Raw genomic sequence first — 23293 nt, 5'->3', positions numbered from 1 at the left:
TTCTTCTACCTACTACTATCAAGTTAGTAAGATTATTTCTATTCTAGATCTTCAGCCATCCATTACAACTTAAAAATAAATTTCTGAGAGATTTTCCTACAGAGAGCCTATATTTCATGTTTCTCCTCAGTTACCCAAGTTGAGGACAGTATTTACATGATTGAAAAGAGAATTCAAACAATATTCTTTAAGAAAGCTGGCATGCATATAAATAAATGAAATAAGAAATATCATTAAATGTCTTCATCTATAAAATAATAATAAGGAAAGCAATGAAAGGAGACTCTCCAAAAAAAAAAAAAAATGTCTCTCAAAAATCTCTGCAATGGAGAGTGGTAGGTTATAGGGTGTGCGATTTAGTGACATCTGGGGCTCATCTCAAATCAGCAGCAAAATAATAAGGTTACTGGGTATGGAAACAAAACACTTTTGAGAATTACAATAACATGTTTTTCGAAGATATTATTTTAAAACCTGCTTCCGAGGAATATATGTCTTAAAGAAGAAGTAACTGAGAAGTGGTGATGGGGAGGCCCCAGAAATAACAGACCTAGAGAAGATCCCCTAAAGGACAACTTGTCTACATGCCTAAAATCATAATTATCACTAAGTATGTGCTTCATATGCAAGCCCATTACGAAGTCTTCACAAGAGCTTTAGAATCTCACACATATAGGCGTTTGAGACAGGGACCAAACTGACCAGAGTGCATGCTACTCTTCTTCCACGTTGTCCCTCAATCATGACGCCCCCAAACTACACCCAACACTGCTATGCACCTCATCAAGGGACAAAAGAAAGACAAGGTGTTGAGAAAGAAAGAGGGGGGGTTCACGTACCCATATAATTTTCTTTCTTTTTCTCCTTGTCATGCAAAGAGTACCCTCCCTCTCTCAAATTAACAAAGAACCCAGTTTGAGCAAGAGAAGAAAATATAAATCTAGTCTTGACAACTACAGTCCAAGAGATGCCAGAAGAGAATGCAATTTAGGGGAAGGGTTTCTCTGCCACAAAGTTATACTGAGGGGCTGGCAATTGTCAGAGGTGAAACAGCTGTGTATTATTGGGGGCAAAAAAGGAGAAACACCTTGAGGAGACAGTGGTTCTTCAAGGGCCAGTGCTGCCAATTATTAGCTCTGTGACTTTGGGTAAGTCATTTACTTACACTCTCAATTTCCACATCTATAAAATGGGATCATCACCTACCTCACAGCCGTTATGAAAAGTAAATTACATATGGATGTGAAAATGCTTTATAAACTGTAAAATCCTATACAAACATTAGATAGCAATTTCTTTTAAGTATGTATGTATGTATGTATGTATGTATTTACGTATTTGAGTAATCTCTGCACACCATGTGGAGCTCGAACTCATGACCCTGAGATCAAGAATTGCGTACTCCTCCAAATGAGCCAGCCAGGCACCCCTAGATAGCATTTTCATTTGATGATCATGTTTGTGTTAAAAAAAAACAAAGAACAAAAACAAACAAAAACAAACAAAAAAACCCACCATTTTATTATGAAAGGCAATACTACAATAAAAGGCCGAATTTCTATTAGCTTATTCCAATTTCTTATCCTAAAATTGTTACTTAACTTATTTTCTCATTCTAAAATACTATAAGTATTAAATATAATAGTCATGGCTATTAATACCTGATGGGAGAGCTCATGAGCAATGATTTTAGTAACCAGTTTTCTATCCGCCACTGAAGAAGTATTATTGTCATACAGAAGTGTCTCTTCACGGAAGGTGAGCAAACCCCAATTTTCCATTGCTCCTGCTTCAAAGTCAGGAATAGCCACCAAATCTGAACATGTGAAGAAAGAAGTGATCAAATTTCGCTCATCTAAGGCACTCCCCCCAAAAAATATTTTACCCATTGGTTTATCACTGTGAATCAAAAGACAGGGAGTTCATTTTATACTCTTGGCAAATCGAACCTTACTCTAGTCTTGTATGTTCCCCACCTATCGGTCAGTTGAGAAAGACCTGACCAATTCCTGTGGAGTCACCATTGCTCTGTCCCTTCACAAAGAAAGAGATATATAATTCTTTCACAATGAATCAACTTCCTAGAGCAAGAAAGACAAAGTACAGGCCCAACGTTCTTCTATCCAGGACCAGCTCTTGCTTTCCTCAGCATCTATTACTCAGTTTTCCTCCCGTGAAACAGAATTTCTTAGGAAGTTAGAGTCTGACTGCAGACAAAGCCCTAAGCAAATTGCCACTTACACAGAACCTGTATAAGCCCTTGGAACAGCTCCATAAACTTCTAAATGTTTCAAGCTCCACATTCAGCTACTTTTAGGGAATGTAAATAATCTTAACAAATGTAAACAATTTTTAAAGCTTTAGGTGTTTATTAGTTTTCCCTTTAAATAATTTTAGAAAAAGTGCTTTCTACAAAACATTTGCCAAATGAATCTAGGTTATAATGCTAATGAAAACCAGAGGCACTGTTTGATTCTTACCCAATTTCTTAAGTGGGTATTGAATTTCAAAGTAGTTTTGATAGAATTCAAGAAGCTTCACAGTTGTTTCCAAGGCATGGTGAACTTGACCAATCTTTTCTGGTACAGCATATATAGAAACCTAAAAGAAAACATACATAAATGTATATATATCATATAACATAAAGACAGGTAGAGCTAAAATGGTATGATATTCAGATAAATACCATGACACATATATGAGAACTGCAAAGAGCTTTATGAGATTTTACAGGACAGGAACTCTTGCTTCTAATTCTTTTCTCCCCTGGAGAATTTAGCTAGTTACTTCCACACATAGAACAATGTTCAAAAACTTACTGGTTTTGTTTTTTATTTGTTTAGGTTAACAGAACATTCTCAACAGAACAGTCTCAAACTATTAATTTTATACTTATCTTCTCCATTACCTCAAGTTGTCCTTCCTTACCTATGAGCCATCAGACCAAATTATTTGAAGGACAAAACAAATTCTCATCTTTCTAGAACCTATTACAGAACCTGGCATCAAACAGACACCCATACAAAGGAGTCACATAAAGGAGTTAGTTCTAAAGTAAACACACAAGGCAGAAATTGCGCATTTGTTGAAATTACCCTGGAAAAACCTATTACAGACCAATGCATTCTCTTTTAGTAAGTGTGACACAGCCAGATTTTCTTCCAACCTTGGGACTGCTTCCTTTTTTTCCAGTTGTTGGCTTGTTTTCATGGATCATGTTGTATAAAAAAATAATCATACCCACAGAATCATTCAGTGAGTTGTACACAGTAACTAAAATCAACTTAGGGATAATAGATTCATATTCACATTGCCCATTCATTCCAGGATACATGCTCACTAAAGGGGAAGGCAGAGACAATCCCCAACATTATTTAAATTTTTATTCTTGCTTTCCTTTTCTGACTAAATGCATGTTAAACACATAAGCTGCAACTAACTGTAAACATCTTGTTCAGTAAGTATCAAAAGGCAAAATTTAAGCAATTATGTTAAAAGCAATGGGTTTTAAAAAGCAATATATATTGTTTTTCAATTGATTGAAAAAATCTCCATACTCACCTGGGAATATGATATATGGACAAGACATAGCAGAAAATAAAAATTTCAAAAAAAAAATCTGAAAAGGTGGGAAATGGAGACTTACTGAACAATTCATCACTTGGACAAAAATGCACTGATGAACTCTAACTCCAAATTAAATTTACTTCTTTCATTAAAGGACTGAAAAACTGTCAATAATTTCTAAAAGGTGAACTAGATATCAATCATAATTGTCTTAATGTAGGGCTTTAGTCTATAGAACATATCATTAATCACAAAAACATGGAGGTAACATGGCATAAAAATTAAATGTAACACAAAAAATTTTTTAAGTAAACAAAAAACAAAATTAAGGGTAAAGGCTCTGTAGTTAGAGTGCTGGGTTCAAATCTCTGCTAGTTGTGTGACCTTGAGCAGGTTGGTTAACCTCAATTTCCTTATCTGTAAAAAGGTGATAAAAGTAGCTCCTTACCCTCCCTGGGTTCTTGTGAAAATTAAATGAGCTAAATAATATAAAGAACTTAGACTAGTGCATGGCATGATATAAATGTTCAGTACATGCTAGTTACTATCAGTCCTGGGGTGCCTGGGTATCTCAGTTGATCAAGCGTCTGCCTCTTGATTTCAGCTCAGGTCATAATCTCACAGATCATGAGTTCGAGCCCCACATTCGGCTCTGTACTGACAGTGCAGAGCCTGCTTGGGACTCTCTCTCTTTCCCTCTCTCTCTGCATTTCTCCTGCACATGCTCTCTCTCTCTCAAGAATAAATAAATTAAAATATATATATATATATATATATATATATATATATATATATATATATACACACACACACACACACACATACACAGTCCCAAAAGCAATAGGGCAAAATATGTGTGAGTAGAGGAGCATTTGTGGCAATAGTTACTAGAAGATAAAGCATCTAGGACTGGAGTTAGTAAATTAAAACTATGTTGCTTTCTAAGTAACTATGAAGAAATTTAATTCTCCCATATCATGAGGCCACCATACCACCTGCATCCCTTGGCCTGCCAAAGGAACTACCAGCTTCTCTTGGTGATGTGGGTACTTCCTGCATCTTTCCCCCTCTGAAGTCAATGTTACGGGGCGGCAGGGGTGGGGGGAAGCCTGACATATTCTTTTTATACTCTCTACCACTGTAAATAACTATGCCGAGATCACTAGGAATTTGAGACAAATCCTTATTATCTCTGCCATTCTTTCCAAACATATGTATTTTTATGTTATAGTTAATTCAAACACCTAGGAGATGCTATCCCAATGGAAACACCACCCATAAACCCCCAGATTCCCTCCTTCAACATCTTTCTGCCATATGTACCATTTGGCCACTCCCAAATGTGTGTGAAAGCACCTTCCCTTAGAGGAAAAGTAAAGGAAGAGCAAAAGTTCACATGAAAATGGAACCTGACCTATGGATTCCATTTCTGGAATACAATGACGAGGAAAAAAGTCATTATATTTGCTCTTTCCTTCTACTTCTTCTTCTTCCCCCCACCCCTCAAAAGAAGACATACTATGAGTTCTCACTAGAGATAAATAATCTGGTCATTATAATTATTGTCCAGCTTGTTTTAAGAGCAACAGAAGCATTAAGAAACAGAGAAAACAACCTAGTTCAACAAAAAATCAAGCGTATTGACCAGTATTCTGGGCTTGATAAGAGAACTCTGAACACCGTTAAATAGAAGTCAACTGGCACTCAGACTGTAACACTTACAAGTTAAAACTTTTCTTGCAAGATTTCTTGCTAAGACCTTGGGGAGATTTCTAAAAGACACAACTGTAAAGATTCTTGACCAAATATCAAAGAAAAGGGTTAAGACTGAAGATTTATTAAGTTTAACTTAATCTATTTCTTAATTTAGTAAAAAGAAAAACCTAGATAAAAGAAGAAAATAGAATAAAACCTCACCCCCAAAAAAGGACAACATGGCCTGCAAGATTTATAAATACAGAAAATACTAGAATTTTGATATTAAGCTTCCTGAAAAACATGAGCTTTCCTAAACAGAAAGCTTCACACACAAAAGTATAAATTCCTAAAAGAAAACAAAATGAAATAAAACAAAACAAAAACCCACACAAAAAAAACCCACACACACATACCAGTCTCAAGTCTATTCAGAATAAATAATGAGATGGGACTTTAGGAGAATAATGTAAATTACGTACAACGTCCTTGCCTGGTGAAGAGATACTTGAGGTAGATGTTGTTCGTGGTAACTCATAACTAGGTCATGTTCCTGACTGAATATGAGTAAATCAAAATTGTAACTTCACCTGGATAATACCATTGAAGGTTCTGTTTGAATGTTAGATAGGCATGGTATCCACATCCATCTAACCACCACTACACTCTGATTCTACAGATTAGACCTGTCTATGGTGAAAAACAACATCAGGCAATGGCAAAAACAAAACAAAAACCTCAAGATAAACAAAGCAGAGTCTTTTAAAACCAGCCTAGAAATTTTTAGGTAATTCTGGCATTACTGAACACAGAGGGTAAGGAACACTGAAGAATAGACATAAATGATAAAAACAAATGTTCCTCTTTTTTGAAAAAACTTCAACAACATAGTAGTCTTTATCACTAAAGAGGGCTTGTTTAATAATCTACAGTCAACTGTGACATTTTTAGTTGTTTGGTGAGACGGACGTTAGTAAAGCCCTACTGCCTTATTCCTGAATCTTGTGAAATAGGCCTTGTGAATCTTATGAAATGTCAAATACTACAAAACAGCATCCATCCTAAAGATTACAACATTTTAGTGTGACACAAATCTTGTGTTAGATTTCAAGCCTAAATTTCTGGTCACCATGTATACAGAAGTTATTTATGTCATTTGGTGTGAGCAACAGCATATTGCAGTGGACAGTACAATCCTGACTATCACTTACTATATGTAATCTTGGGCCAATTACTTAACCTCTCTGACACACTATTTCTTCATCAACAATATGGGATTAACGCATATATTAATGCATAGCTCCATGCATGTTAGATTCTTCCCTCATCCTAATAAAAAGAGAGAAAATTAATAAAACGATTGTTTATTTGTATAACATTAATTTTTCCAAAATGCATTTTGAAATACGTGGGTGTTGGGTAGCATTAAAAGTTGTATTTTAGGGTGCCTGGGTAGCTCAGTCGGTTAAGCGTCCGACTTCAGCTCAGGTCATGATCTCGTGGTTTGTGAGTCCGCGTCCTGAGTTGGGCTCTGTGCTGACAGCTCGGAGCCTGGAGCCTGCTTCAGATTCTGTGTCTCCCTCTCTCTCTGCCCCTCCCCCACTTGTGCTCTGCCTCTATCAAAAATAAATAAAATGTAAAAAAAGATTTTTTTTAACTTGTATTTTATATTTACAGACATGAAAGAAAGTTCACAATATGTTTGCAAATGGATAAAAAAGAGTGTAATTATGTGTGTGTGTGTGTGTGTGTGTGTGTGTGTGTGTGTGTGTATTACTATCTACCAGGTACTAAATGCTTTACAAAAAGTTTACAATTGAATCCTTGAGAGGGCAGGCTAATATAGGCGAGACAGTACTAGATTTGTAGAAGGTAAGGTTTAGACAGGATTACAGAGTAATCTGCCCAAGAGTACATTCTAGTAAGCTGTAGAAGTGGGACTCCAGAGTCCATGTTTAACCATGCTGCTTCCTAATACATGTAAATTAAAAGAAAAAGAAAAAAACAGCCACCCCAAATTCTTCTCTCTCAATCTCAGTCTCAATCAATCTTTTTCCCTCTCTCTCCCTTTTCCCCATCCTCCTCTCTCTATGTGAGAATAAGTTATAAACCTGAGCATTTAAGCAGTGAATAATTCAGCTTGGCTATACAGAAGAATCCATACTGGAGCAATTAGAAATACAGATGGATTTATAAGGGCATCCCGAATATCACACTGACGAACTTGAATGTAATCCTATAGGCAGGAAGAAAGAGGGAGAGTGGGAGGGACACAGGGGAAAGAAAAAGCCAAGACTGCATACATTTTGGGATACAATAAAAAGTGCTGGGGGTTTTATATCAAAGAGTGTGATAACTACAACAGAGATGTAATTCAAGTGCTATGAAAGATCACAGAGGGAATGATTAATCCCAGCTGGGGAAAGAATGAGCTGCTTCAAGGAGAGGATGGTAGTCAGCTGGGTCTTGAAGCAAATCTGACTCTCCTAGATTGAGCCTTTTAGATTTATCCAGGCTGCAACATGTGAATCAACGGCTAAATCTATGGTGCAACACTTGAAGAAAATTAATTGAATTTTATCAGATTTAAACCACTCTCAATATCCTTTTCAACGGACTCTGAAAAATTTTTTGGTTTAGACCTGAAAAAAACCTCTTTCAAGCCAAAGGTAAGTAAATTATTTGAGCACTTAGTCACTATGTAGACTACACTTACCCTTGGACATTTAAACCTCATCAATAGTTGTCCATTCTTTACTGTTGAGCATAATGGCATATAGTATTATTGTTGGTGAAAAGCCAGATAATCCTTATCTCTGCCTTTGCCTCTAAGCATTATGGAGGAGACATGATAATCTTTTGTAACAAAATGAGTATATCCTTTTTAATTAGCAAAATCTAAATATACTGTGATCAAAATAAAGCTCTTCAGTCTAGAAAGGTAAACCAAATCCTACTGAACCTGTTCAATGGGCATAAAATATTCCCTGGGGTGATCAAAATAAGGAAGAATAAATAAATAATTATATTTCTATCATGGAAGAATAATCCCTTTTAGCTTCTTGAAAAAGACTCTTTTCTCCTTCTATATTGTTTGCTATATGAAAGTATTTGCTAACTAGGTCTTTACTGTGAAACCCAAGCATAAAATCTAAACAAATAATCACTTATATACATGGACTAATGACAAAGAAAAGCAGAGGAGCATAATTAGAAGAAATTTTTATGAATTACAGATACACAAGACCCTTAATCTTACTTAATAAGATGAAGAAAACTCAATCTAGACTTGCTTTTTAAAAAGGAAGACTAAATTAATTCTAAAACATGAAATTTTTCTTCTAACTACATTTTTACACTATCTCTTTAGTATTCATAATGTTTTAGATTTAGTGTGGCCCAATAAAATTTTCTGAATTGATGAGAATATTCAGTATCTGTAAAATCCAATATGGTAACCACTAGCTGTAAGAACACCAAAAATGGTTACTGGGACTGAGAAAGTGAATTTAAATTTGAATTAATTTTTTTGCAGCTTTAATAATATAATTAATATAACTGTGAAAGTTTAGGGTGTGCAATGTGTTGCTTTGATACATTTATATATTGTGAAATTATTACCACAGTAATATTAGTTAACACATCTATCATCTCACATAATTACCATTTCTTTTTTGTAGTGAGAACTTCCAAGATCCACTCTCTTAGCAGCTTTCAAACGTATAATACAGTATTATTAACTACAATCACCATGCTATCCACCAGATTCCCAAACTTCTCTTAAAATTCCAAGTTTACACCCTTTGACCAACATTTCCCTATTTCCCCCAACCCTCAGATCCTGGCAACCACCATTCTAGTGTCTAAGAGTTCAGCTTTCTTAGATTCCTCATCTAAGTGAGATAATATATATAGTCTTTGTCTTTCTCTGACTTAGTCATTTCACATAATGCCCTCATGGTCCATCCATGTTGTTGCAAGTGTCAGGATTTCCTTCTTTCTCATGGCTGAATAATAATCCACAGTAATTTATACCACACCTTCTTTATCCATTCATCTTCAGACAGACACTTAGGCTGTTTCCATATTTTGACTATTATGAATAATCCTACAACTGACATGGGAGTCAGATATCTCTTTGAGATGTGGATTACATTTCCTTCAGCTATATATCTATAAGTGGGATTGCTGGATCATACGGTAGTTCTATTTTTATTTTTTTGAGGAAACTTCATACTGTTTTCCACAGTGGCTTTATCACTTTATATCCCACCAAGAGTGCACAAGGTTCCCTTTTCTCCACATCTTCACCAACACTTGTTAACTCTAGTCTTTTTAATGACAGTCATTCTAACAGGTGTGGGATATCTCATTGAGGTTTTGATTTTTATTTCCCTTATGATTGGTGATGTTGAGTACCTTTTCACGTACTTGTATAGCCACTTGTATGTCTTCTTTGGGGAAATGTCTGTTCAGTTCCTCTATTTTTAAATCAGACTGCTTATATATCTTTTTGCTAATGAGTCATATGAGTTCCTTATATATATTGTGGATATTAATCCCTTAATAGATATATGATTTGCAAATACTTGCTCCCATTCTTTAGGTTGCCTTTGCATTTTTTGATTTTTTTCTGTGCAGAAGCTCTTTAGTTTGATGTAGTCCCACTAACTAATTTTTGCATTTGTTGCTTGTACTTTTGGTGTCATATACAAGAAATCATTACCAAGACCAATGTCAAGGAGCTCCTTTCCTATCTTTTCTTCTTGGAGCCTTACAGTTTCAGACCTTACATTAAAGTGTTTAAAATGTTTATGGGGCGCCTGGGTGGCGCAGTCGGTTAAGCATCTGACTTCAGCCAGGTCACGATCTCGCGGTCCGTGAGATCGAGCCCCGCGTCAGGCTCTGGGCGGATGGCTCGGAGCCTGGAGCCTGTTTCCAATTCTGTGTCTCCCTCTCTCTCTGCCCCTCCCCCGTTCATGCTCTGTCTCTCTCTGTCCCAAAAATAAATAAACGTTGAGAAAAAAAAAAAATAATAAAAAAATAAAAATAAAAAAAAAATAAAATGTTTAGTTAATTTTTGTGAGTGGTGTAAGATAAGCGTCCAATTTATTCTTATACATATGATTATCCAATTTTCCCAGCACCATAATAATGAAGATAATCCTTTCTCCATCACATATTCCTGGCTCCCTTGTCAAATATTAGTTGCCTATTCATGCATTTTTTTCCTCTGGGCTCATAATTCTGTTCCTTGGTTTATGTGCCTATTTTTATTCTAGCATCATACTCTCTTAATTAGTATACATACTGTTTGTTTTTTTTTTAATTTTTTTTTTCAACGTTTATTTATTTTTTTGGGACAGCGAGAGACAGAGCATGAACGGGGGAGGGGCAGAGAGAGAGGGAGACACAGAATCGGAAACAGGCTCCAGGCTCTGAGCCATCAGCCCAGAGCCTGACGCGGGGCTCGATCTCACGGACCGCGAGATCGTGACCTGGCTGAAGTCGGACGCTTAACCGACTGCGCCACCCAGGCGCCCCTACATACTGTTTTGATTAGTATAGCTTTGTAGTACAGTTTGAAATTTGGAAATGTCATATCTCTAGCTTTGTTGTTTCTCAAGATTGCTCCGGTTATTCAGTGTCTTCTGTAGTTCCACACAAATTTTAGTATTTTTTTTCTATTTCGGTGAAAAATACCATTGAAATTTTTATAGGAATTGCACTGAATCTACAAATGGCTTTTAGTATGGACATTTTAATAATATTAATATTTCTGATCCATGAACATCAGATACCTTTCCATTTATGTGTGTCTTCTTCAATTTTGTTCATCAAAATCTTATAGTTTTTACTATACGGATCTTTCACCTCCTTGGTTAAATTTATTCCTAAGCATTTTATTGTTTTTGATGCTATTGAGAATGGGATAACTTTATTTCTTTTTCAGATATTTCATTGTTAGTGTATAGTAATGCAACTGGCTTCTGTATGCTGATTTTGTATCCTGCAACTTTACTAAATTCACTGATTAGTTTTAAAAGTTTTTTGGTGGAGTCTTTAGGATTTTGTATACATAAGATCATATCATTTGCAAACAAAGACAATTTCACTTCTTCCATTCCGATTTGGATGCCTTCTATTTCTTTTTACTTGCCTAAATGCACAAGCTGATTTCAAGTACTATTTTAATTAAGAGTGGTGAAAGTAGGCCCCTTTTCTTGTTCCTGATCTTAAGAGAAAGGCTTTCAATCTTTCACTGTTGAGTATGATGTTAACTGTGGACTTGTCATATATGACCTTTATTTTGTTGAAGTATGCCCTTCTATACCTAATTTGTTAGAGTTTTTTTTTTTATGTTTATTCATTTTGGGGGGGGGAGGGAAGGAGGGAGGAGGAAGACAGAGAGAGAGAGAGAGAATGAATCCTAAACAGGCTCTGAGCTGTCAGTCAGCACAGAGCACAATGTGGGGCTCAAATTCATGACCCATGAGATCATGACCTGAGCCAAAGTCAGACACTTAATTGACTGAGCCACCTAGGGGCCCCTGTTTACAGTTTTTATCAGGAAAGTAAGTTATACTTTGTCAAATGCTTTTTTCTGTAGCTATTGAGATGATCATGTGCTATTTATCTTTCATTCTATTAATATGATGTATCACATTTACTGATTTGCATATGTTGAACCATCTTTTATCCCAGTGATAAAGCCCTCTTGATCATGGTGTATGATCTTTTTAATGTGCTGTTGAATTCAACTTGTTAACATTTTATTAAGGATTTTATGCAGAGACATCTACTGCATCTATATTCATCAGGGACATTGGCCTATAGTTTTCTTTTCTGGTAATGTCCTTATCTGGCTTTAATAGGAGGGGAATGTGAACCTCATAAAACAAATCTGGCAGTATTCCCTCCTTTTCAATTTTTCAGAGTGCTTGAGGATTGGAATTAATTTTTCTTTAATGTTTGGTAGAATTCACCAGAGAAATCATCTGATCCTGGGCTTTCTTTGTTGGGAGGTTTTTGATTACTGATTCTATCTTTTACTCAATATTGATCAGATTTTTTAATGTCTTCATGATTCATTTTTGCTAGGTTGTATGTTTCTAGGAATTTATAAATTTCTTCTAGGTTACCCAATTTGTTGGCCTATAATTGTTCATAGTAGTCTCTTATGTTCCTTTATATTTCTGTGGTATCAACAGAATTGTCTCTTTCATTTCTGATTTGACTCTTATTTTTTCTTAGTCCAGCTAAAGGTCTGTTATCGTTGTTTATCTTTCAAAACAAAACAAAACCCAGCTCTAGTTTCATTGATATTTTCTATTGTTTTTCCTGGTATCTTTTTTTTTTTTTTTTTAATTTTTAAAGTTTATTTTGGAGAGAGAGGGGGCACGAATGAAGGCGGGGTAGAGAGGGAGAAAGAATTCCAAGCAGAATCTGAGCTGTCAGTGAAGTACCCAGCATGGGCTCAAACTCAAAAACTATGACCTCATGACTTGAAATAAAACCAAGAGTTGAAGGCTTAACTCACTGAGCCGCCCAGGTGTTCCTCTCTTTTACTTATTTCTGCTCTCATCTTTGTTATTTCCTTCCTTCTGCTAACTTTGGGTTTAGTTTGTTTTTTTTCGATTTCCTTGAGGTATAAGGTCAGGTTGTTTATTTGAGATCTTTCTTTTTTCTTAATATAGGCATTTACTGCTTTAAACATCACTCTTGGAACTGCTTTTTATGCATTCTACAGGATGCATACACCACCATATTATAGTATTAAGAGTATTCTGAATTTGGCTATATACTTACCTTTACCACTGTGTTGTGTATTTTCACATATTTTCATATTACTAATTAGTGTCCTTTCATTTCACCTGGAAGCACTCCTTTCAGCATTTTTTAAGGGGGTAAAGAACTCCCTCAACTTTTGTCTAGGAAAGTCTTTATCTCTCCTTCATTTCTGTAGGAAAACCTTGTCAGGCAAGAGTATTTTTTGATTGGCAGTTGTTTCTTTCAGCACTTTAATTCATCTGACTCCCTTCTGGTTGCTAAGGTTTCTGCTGAGAAATCCACTGACAGACTTATCTCTTGTAAGTTACAATCTTCTTTCCTTTTGCTGCTTTTAAGATTCTCTGATTTTTGACAGTTTTATTATAACATGTCTCAGAAGAAACCCCTTCAAGCCGTTTGTTCAGTAACTTGTGAGTTTCATGAACTTGATTATTCAAATTTCTCCCCACATTTGGGTAGCTGTCAGCCGTTACTTCTTTGAATAAGCTTTCTGCCCCTTTTTTCCTCTGTTCTTCTTCTGGAACTCCAGTAATTCACAAATTGTTTCTTTGATGGTGTCCCATAAATCACATAGGCTTGCTTCATTCTTTTCTTACATTTTTATTTGTTCTCTGGATGGATAATACCAACTTTCCTGTCTTCTAACTCACAAATTCTTCGCCTGCTTGATCCATTCTGATGTTGATGTTCTTTAGTGCTCTTTTTTTTTTTTCATTCCATTCATTGTATTTTTCGGCCCCTGAATTTGTTTAGTTTCTTTTTATGATTTCTTTGTTAAAACTTCTCATTTTGTTCATGTGTTGTTTCTTGATTCCACTGAATTGTCTTTTTGTGTTTTCTTGTAGTTCATTAAGTTTCCTTAAAACAGTTATTTTGAGTTCTTTAATGGGAAAATTGCAGATTTCCATGTCTTTGAGATTGTTTACTGGAAGATGTTTGTGATCCTTTGGTGTTGTCATATTTTCTGGACTTTTCACGTTCTTTGAAGTTTTGTGTTAATGTCTTCACATTTGACATGGCAGTCACCTCCTCCAGTCTTACCTAACTGCCCTCACCAATGCATCCAAACTTGTATTTCTTTTTTTCTCCAACAGAGTGCTGAACTTTTTGGCTAGAAATGTGGACTTCCTTCCACAAAGGCTATTTTCTCCAGGTGTTACTGTCTAAGACAGTATTTTCAGGTGCTCCCACACCATAGCCAAGAGGGCTAGAGATGTTTCACAGGGCCCACAGCCAGGACCAAGGTCTGTATGCCTAGTACCTGATGCATAGGTGCAAAAGAGGCCTCCCAGGTCATTTGGCATTCAGTGCTGGATCCCACAGCTTCCACAAAGGCATTTTTGTCCATGGCTGGATGTCAAATTATTGTTGCTGGCATGGGAGGACATGAATGAGGGATACCTTATTCAACCATGATGCTGTCATCTAATTTTAATTAATTTAAATGTTAAAAACCACATAAAGCCAATAACCACCATATTGTACAGCACAGTTATAGAATCTTTGTTATACATATATTGTCTTACTGGAATTCTCTTTTAGAAACATAATTAAAGAAAACTTGAATATTATTGACTTTTAACTATTCAATTAACAAAACTAAATATAAGCAAAAAGTAACATTTCTGGCATAAAATGTCAGAGTTGTGATCCAAAAGCTTGTTTCCCATTTCCAGAAATCATCAAAGAATTCCTTTTAACCTCTTATGAAACAGGCTTTTGAGACAATTACCAAAACAACATACCAGGGTTCCATTTACGTCCTGACTCAGGTTCTTCATCTCCCCAACAATGAATGCAACCAGGTAAGTGCTCATTTTCACACTCTCAGAAAACTCATCCTGAACAAGTCCATCTTCCATAATGATTGATGAATTCTACAAGCAATGGGAAAAGATAACAGTTCTGTAATTATGGTAATAAATGACTTAATAAACTAAGAAATTAAAAATTCAAATACGAAATGAGTAGTGAAGATGTTGACATATTTTAATTTCTCAGCATAAGAGAACATGACTCTTTCTCCAAACAGAGAATGACCCTTACTCTCATTCTGTTCTATCATCGCTTATCATGAAAATATACTGAGTAGGGGTGCCTGGGTAGTTCAGTTTGTTGAGTGTCCAACTCTTGATCTCACCTCAGGTCATGACCTTAGGGTTGTGGGATAGAGCCCTGTGTCAGGCTTGGCAGTAAGTGTGGAGCCTGCTTAAGATTCTCTCTCTCCCTCTCTCTCTCCCTCCCTCTCTCTGGCTCTCTCCCCTGCTTGCTCTCTCTCTCTCTCTCTAAAAGAAAAAAGAAAAAAATACACTGAATACAGTGAAAATCTTTAAGGAATTTTTAGTTTCAAAAGATGGTTTTAAATAAACATAACTTAGAGAAGGTAAATAACAGTGGTTCTGTTTCTTCCTTTTAAAATACCACCAAAACCAAAATCCTTCCTTATGACATAGGAGCATTCCACTCTACTGCTACAAACACAGAAGAAGGAGCTACAGTTAGAATATTCCTCTGAAAGATCTGAAACAGCTTTTAAAGTACCATGTTGGGGTGTCCTGGGTGGCTCAGTTGGTTGAGCGTCCAACTTTGGCTCAGGTCATGATCTCACGGTTTGTGAGATCATGACCTGATTGGGATCTGTGCTGGCAGCTCAGAGACTGGAGCCTGCTTTGGATTCTGTGTCTCCGTCTCTCTCTCTGCCCCTCCCCCACTCATGCTCTGTCTCTGTCTCAAAAATAAACATTAAAAAAAAAATTAAAGTACCATGGTGATAACCCCAAGAAGGCTTAGTGGGATCAAAGGTGGTAAGTCACTATGCAGTATGTAGTAGACACAAGATTAGAGAAGCCTTCCAAGATTTTCTGACCATGAATTAAGATATGTTTGGGGATACTAGGCAAGTAGGCATCTCACCTCTTTTAGAGGAAGATTAAGGTGAAGAGTAGGGCTAGGACTGGAACTGCTGAAGTGATGTCCCTATTGAAGGACAGATCACATCCTTGCCTGCCTACAAAGGTTGACTCCACAGTCTGTTAGACGTGGCTACTCCTCTGCCCTAGCCACATGGGTTCTGAGAGGCTCCCATCAGATTCCACATGGCCACTCAGGTGTCATGAAAAAAAAAAAACAACCCTAAGTTCTGTCTAGCATAAAAACAATTCTGCTTGGTTTTGTCCCCATTGCCTCCCACACAGAATTTACATCCAAGAAAGAGGTTCACGTTCTTGTTAAGCCTCCACGTTAGAATACTGATTTTTCAATAACCAATAAAATACCAAGGTCAATCATGATTCAACATTATCATGCACCACTATTTAGAACAGCAAATTCATCAAGTCTCAGAAAACATCACTGTGATTTTTAGTACTAGTTCATATAGTATTAGTATTTGCATACCTTTCATATACAGCACATACTTCATATTTCCTGCCCACACATTGCATATCGAGCAGGCCTTACTCTTTCTTCAAGTGCTCCTTGAGCTGACTTCTCTATTAATTCTAACATATATTTTAACTTCTATTTAAGCATTTTAAGAAAGGATAAGAATATACATGATTTTACTCATTCTCAACAGTATCACAAAGAGGAATTCAAATATTTATAACAAAGAAAGAGACCCACTCAAGGATTTTACATTAAGGAACAGAACAGTACCTTAGGCATATTTGATAAAGCAGTATATTGCTCATCCCTTATGATCCTGATGACAAATGTGGCTTTAAATCCTGGTTCATCAAAACAAGGAAAAGCAGATCTTGCTGCCAGGGGTTCAAACTGAGTTGCTGCAAAGTACCTAAAACAAATGCAAATCCATCCAATAGTTATTGAGCACCTACTATTCAAGGTATCCTGCCAAGTACTAGTGATACTAAGATAAACATGGTATAATCCCAGTCATCAAAGGATCTGAAATCAACTGGGAGAGACCTAGGTTATATGATGAACAGAAACCTGCAGGCTGCAAATCATGTCATTAATATTGAAAACAAAGCAGTGGAAATAAAGGATAGGAAACAAATTCTGACTGGCAGTTGAGATACTATATGGAAACTGGTGACAAACTTTTGAAGAGAATTTTAAAAAATGAAGAATATTTGAAAAGGTAGAGAAGGGAAGAAAGTATACTCTAGAAAGAGTGGAAAGCACAAGGAAAGACAGTGATGGATACTCAGGGACAGGAGGTGGCTGTCCAAGATGGCTGGAGATGAAGCTACAAAGGTAGCCTACAGCTGGTCTTGAAAAGGTTTCAGATGGATGATCACTATGAAGGGTGGTCATTAATTGCCATTAATCACCTGTACAGACCCTGGCTTCACAACATTAAACCTTAAACTTACTACTTAAACTTTCATGAAGACTAAAAAAACTAGCTACTCTGTAGTATGTTTCCTTCAAGCTTTTCAGAAATGAATAAAAAAAACTTCCTCCCTCTCCTACAGAACAGCAACAACATTTGAGAATTTAACTCATATGGAAGTCTTACATTAAAAGTTGGGAGAGGGTGCCTGGGTGGCTCAGTCAGGTAAGCGTCTGACTCTTGATTTAGGCTCAGGTCATAACCTCACTGTTAGTGAACTTGAGCCCTGCATCTGGCTCTGCGCTGAAAGTGCAGAATCTGCTTGGGATTCTCTCTCTCTCCCTCTCTCTCTGCCCCTACCCCACTTACACATGCTCTCTTTCTCTCTCAAAATAAATAAACAAACTTTTTAAAAAACTGAGAGGAAAGCATAAAAAAAGAGGAGAAAATCAGATTTCTAGTTAAACAGAGGAATAAAACAGATCTGCATTGGGGAAATCATCCAAACATGGCCATAGAATAATCAGGGCAAGTATGGCCCTGTTGTGCATATTTCAGGTACTGGTCAATATGGCACATATACAACCACCACCCTGGACAAGATGGCCTAGCTTGCTTAGGGCTTAGTTTCCACTTTTAAAAGACAGACAGAAAAGAGTGTGGGATTTGAAGTAAGAAGACCCAAACCCTGCACTTTACCAGCCATAGGAGTTCAGGCAAATCAGTAACACACACCTCAATTTCCTTATTTAAAAAAAAATTTTTTTTTGACATTTAGTCATTTCTGAGAGACAGAGACAGAGTGTGAGCGAGGGAGGGAGGGAGAGAGGGAGACACAGAATCCAAAGCAGGCTCAAGGCTCTGAGCTGTCAGCACAGAGCCCGATGGAAGGCTCAAACTCACAGACCACAAGATCATGATGACCTGAGCTGAAGTTGGACCCTTAACCTACTAAGCCACCCCACGCCCTCCTTATTTATTAAATTAGTACTGAGTAGGATCCTCTGCCAAACACCTAGGGGTCTTGTTAGAATCAAATAAGACTATTCAAAATAAAAACTACTTGTATGCCACAATTGCCAACATAGATGTTTATTATAAATGCTAGACATGGGGCGCCTGGGTGGCGCAGTCGGTTGAGCGGCCGACTTCAGCCAGGTCACGATCTCGCGGTCCGTGAGTTCGAGCCCCGCATCGGGCTCTGGGCTGATGGCTCAGAGCCTGGAGCCTGTTTCCGATTCTGTGTCTCCCTCTCTCTCTGCCCTTCCCCCGTTCATGCTATGTCTCTCTCTGTCCCAAAAATAAATAAACGTTGAAAAAAAAAATTTATAAATGCTAGACAGTCATAACTCCTCATCCACACTCAATATTGTGTTTTCCTGATAAGAATTTGCCAAAATAAGTGTTTCTATCGAGTAAACTACATGAAAGATAGCAAGCAATCAACATATATGAAACAATTTAAACATGCTATGTTGCTAATATTCAATTTCTTCACTCCATTCCCCAATTCTTACCTAGTTAATAGAAAATTGTGAAAGAGGGCCACAAGGGACCAGGGGATAAAGTTTAATGATATCTATACCATTCATATAAAAAGTCTATTTAGACGATCACTTTGGATAAAAACTGGATCATAATGTTCTGAGGCAAAGACAATCTTAAGTTATTTTTGAAAGAGATGCACTATTAACTATTTTACATAAGTCTCTTTGAGAAGGCTGCTGCTTGAGGATACTTATAATCTATCTTATCTATGCTGAATACCTTGAAGCTTATTCTTTCATTAGTGACTTCCTTTGCTTTCAGAAATATTAGCTGCAGTTTGAGCACTACCTCCAGTAGTGCTGAAGACAATCATGAATTAGCCAGGCTTCACATAAGAGAATTCTAACCACTGGGAATAACAATGGGTAAATAAATGAACAATGGGTAGTGTGAACTAGGGAGGCAGTACATCATAGTGGGGTTAAGAATGGGGTTAAAATGAGTTTGAGTTTGAGTTCCCCCCTCCTACCTGATAACCATAAGATATTATTTATGCTCTGCTTTTTTATCTGTAAAATGAATAAAATATTAATATCCACCTCTTAATGGGTTTGACAGGATAAAAGATTAAACATATAAAATGCTTCAAACAGTTTCTAGCACTTGAGTTCTCAGTAAATATGGGCTATTATTATCACTGGAATTCAGGAAAGTGCACATGAAGCTTATTGTAGCAGGTGAGGGCTATGAGATAAAACAAGGGCCAGAGCTGGAAGAATCTTGAACTAAATCTTATCAGAAAAGAGGAAGTGTGAAGGCTCTCAAACCAAAGACCAATATGGTTAGATCTGTACTCTAGAAGTATGAGTCTAGCAGCAGTGTGGAAGATGGTGGCAAGAGGAGGGGAAAGGAGTGACAAGATTAGAAGCCAGTTAAGAAGATGCTTGAAGTGTTCAAAAAAAGGCATTGAGAGACTGAAGGACAAAGAAATAAAACACATCCCTATCCTACATTGTTTACTAGTTCTTTCAGCATCAGTTTATTATCTAGAATCTTAAGTATATCATCAACAACTTCTAGACTAAACTCCAAGGTCACTGGCCATTTCCCCTCTTAAATAACGTAGGTAAAGTTCCCTTACCACAAATACATGGTTGATATTTACATATACTCTGATTTCCCTATCAATAAGGAATATATCCCTAATTCTTTTATCTACTTATTTAATTCTTATTATACTTGGTGGAGGGGGTACAAAAAATTTCTCTAACAGAACTATGCAAAACTATGCAAAATTTGGAGAAAGGCAAAAAATTGTTTTGAATTAAAGTTTTCAGACACCTTGAAAGGCATAAATAATCTTCTCAAATTTATCTTCCATGAAGATATATAATTATGTGGGGCACTCATTTGGCTGAAGCAGTCAGGTTAACAGAGTTATATACTTTCTGTAACAGCAGAGTTTTACAAACTAATTTGTTTTAATAGATTTAAAAACACTTGCTGGGGCACCTGGGTGGCTCCGTCAGTTAAGTATCCAACTCTTGATTTCAGCTCTGGTCATGATCTCATGGTTTGTGAGACAGAATCCCATGTCGGGCTCTACAATGACAGTGTGGGGCATGCTTAGGATTCTCTCTCTCCCTCTCTCTGCCCCTCCCCAACTCACACTTTCTCTCTCTCTCCTCTGTCTCAAAAATAAATAAACATTTTAAAAACACTTGTTAAAAGCATTCTATTTTTTATTTTTAAGGGATTGTCTTCTCTATTTTTCTAGAATTTTCCACAACTCAATCTAGCCCATGGCAAGAGTCAACAAGTGACCATACCCAAAATCAGCTTTCTTTGCCATACATTTATTCCTTCCATTATATAGTAGGAGTAGACTCAAGGGACTCCAAGAGCAATAATGATTCAAAGAGGTGACTAATGGATTTGTCTTAAAGGTGTGTTTGCATTGTTTTTACGTATATCCTCTAATTCTTAGAGCTGATGAAGATTATAAAAGGAGAAGTAAAGCCAAGAAGCCATGGGCTGCCAGTATAATTACAAATTTGCCTTTAACATCAGATCTCATGCAAGAGCCAGCATGCCATTTTTTAAGTAAAGGCAAAGAGAAAAAAATTATTATTTTTTAAAATTTGTTTTTAATGTTTATTTTTGTTTTTTAGACACAGAGAGAGAGCATGAACAGGGGAAGGTCAGAGAGAGAGGGAGACACAGAATCCGAAGCAGGCTCCAGGCTCTGAGCTGTCAGCACAGAGCCCAATGCAGGGCTCAAACTCACTAACTGTGAGATCATGACCGGAGCTGAAGTCGGTCACTTAACCGACTGAGCCACCCAAGCAACCTGAGAAAAAAATTATTTATCTGAATAGCTGTACAGATCTTGTTTTTTCTTTCTCCATTTAAGAAGGATCAAACAAGTTCCTTTAGATTTAAAATATTCATTTCTATTTTTCTCAATACATAAACATACATTTGCCAAATGGCCAGCATCAGTAATTCACAAACTGGTATACAAAATAATATGAGTGAATGCGCCAGCAAAATTAAGCACATCTATTAAGGACTTTGTGTACACCAGAGAAATGGTATTATTGCTACTTATGAATAACCTGTATACAGTGCGCACTGCATCTTTCCAGAAACTCAAATTCCAGAAACATTCTATGAATACTAAGATTAAAGTGTAAAATACATAAATAGCGAGAATACTTTTGTTTTAAGTCACTTTTTTTTAAACTAAATTAAGTCTGTCCTAGATTTTTTAAAATTCCATCAGAAATCCAAAATAGAGTGACTTTTTTTTAATGAACAGCAAATATTAAGGACACTAAAAATGATATATGTAAGCATACAACAGTTCTTCCTGCCCTCTTTCTCCATCTCAATAAGTACCTCCTAAAAGTTCTGCACATTAGGAAAATAGATCTTAAAGAATTATCCATACTCTTCTTTTCTTCTTTGATTCCCATTGAGATATTGTAAGGTGACTGAAAACTACATTCATCTAAGATACGAAAAGCTCAAAATAACTTAAGTTGTGGTGATAGAGAATGTAACTGATAAAAATCTTTGTCAACTTCTTTCCATCAGCATATCCCACTCCTAACATAATACATGACATATATGAGCATGATAGGTGCTCAAGGCTTTGACTAAAAAAGAAATAGTAGATGCTTCCAAATCACCATTCTATTTTGCACATAACCTCCTAAATTAAAAAAAAAAAAAAATTCCAGTTAACATATCTGGTATGGGCAAAGGAATCCACATTAAAGAAGTCTTCACAGAGCAAAGAAGTAGAACCATTTAAGAGGGTTACATACTTTTTCTCATTACTTTCATCTGTATAGGAGATTCCATAGAACCCACAGTAAGAAGTAGATATATTCGCCGAATACTCTATCTTCAAGGTATAATTGTGTCCTTCAAGAAGAGCTTCAGGGGCAACAATTGCAATTTGTTCATGAAATGGGTATTCCAAGACCTCAACTTGTTTTTCTTGGCTTGAAACTGCTGACATAAAGGTCACTCTTGAAATATTATGGCCTGTACTGTGAAGAACGATATTCCACGTGGCCTGAAGAGCCTGAAGTGAAATTGTCACAGAACCCCTGAATGTCATTGAGGTTAGGTTTGGGTGTAGGTTAAGTTCATAGCGTAGTGGCATAATGGCGGTGGGAAGCCTGACTTGTGCCCACGGAAACAACTTTCCATTTGTTGCAACTGGCTGAATTAGTCCCATTGATTGGTTTTTTTTATGGCAGCCTTCTTTGGTAAAAGTACATCTGGGTAGTAAATAAATCACCATGATTATAGAAACGGCAACCACAATAAGAAAAACACAGATCGCCATGGTCCTCGCAGAGGGTACCGAACAAGTCCCATCTGGGCTCGGCCTGTAGCCAGTTGCACTGTTCCGAAGGCCTGAGCTTCTGTTCATGAAGGACATGCCCAGCAGTTTTGCAGATGACTCATAATCCTCTTCGTCCTCATCCATCTCATGCTCACCAAGACCCCGCACCAGCAGTCTTGAACCCCGGGGCTCATATTCCACCTCATCAGGCTCTAGAGGATGTAAACAGGGCTCTTTGGCTAAATCCACCACATCTGGTTCTTCCTCAAACATGCTGTTTTCAATCATATTCCTGGGGAGCTGAAGCAGATCTAAACAACCAAAACACAAGGACAAGGCAGAGTTAGAAAAAAAAAAAAAATCTCATAATAAAATGCCTACAAGCAAAACCACATTTAATCTAAGAATTCTTTTAACACTAAGGCTTATTTCCATCATGGAGCTACTGAATTAAATAAGATGCTTATAATTTTCTTTTATCATCCATTAGAAACTTAAGCATAAATAAAAGTATACCACAGTCATGAAATAAGAAAGCTAAATAAGCAGGCTAGTAACAAAAAAAGGCAGCTGAGACTAAATACTAATTT

At 36.7% G+C, this 23293-nt stretch overlaps 1 protein-coding gene across 1 annotated transcript in view; it reads right to left on the bottom strand.

The window, feature by feature from the left end:
* Positions 1-23293, bottom strand: part of LOC115520781 (leucyl and cystinyl aminopeptidase) — a 94142-nt gene that overhangs the window by 32596 nt on the left and 38253 nt on the right. The window contains exons 2-6 of the mRNA XM_030325448.1: positions 22174-23014; positions 16711-16849; positions 14799-14930; positions 2481-2601; positions 1662-1816 (exon numbers count right to left, since the gene is read on the bottom strand). Coding sequence (XP_030181308.1) covers positions 1662-1816; positions 2481-2601; positions 14799-14930; positions 16711-16849; positions 22174-23014 — 1388 coding nt within the window. The remainder of the gene's footprint in view (positions 1-1661; positions 1817-2480; positions 2602-14798; positions 14931-16710; positions 16850-22173; positions 23015-23293) is intronic.

The sequence above is a fragment of the Lynx canadensis genome, chromosome A1 (assembly GCF_007474595.2).
Source record: "Lynx canadensis isolate LIC74 chromosome A1, mLynCan4.pri.v2, whole genome shotgun sequence".
Lineage (NCBI taxonomy): Eukaryota > Metazoa > Chordata > Mammalia > Carnivora > Felidae > Lynx > Lynx canadensis.
This window is presented reverse-complemented; position numbering and strand designations above follow the sequence as displayed.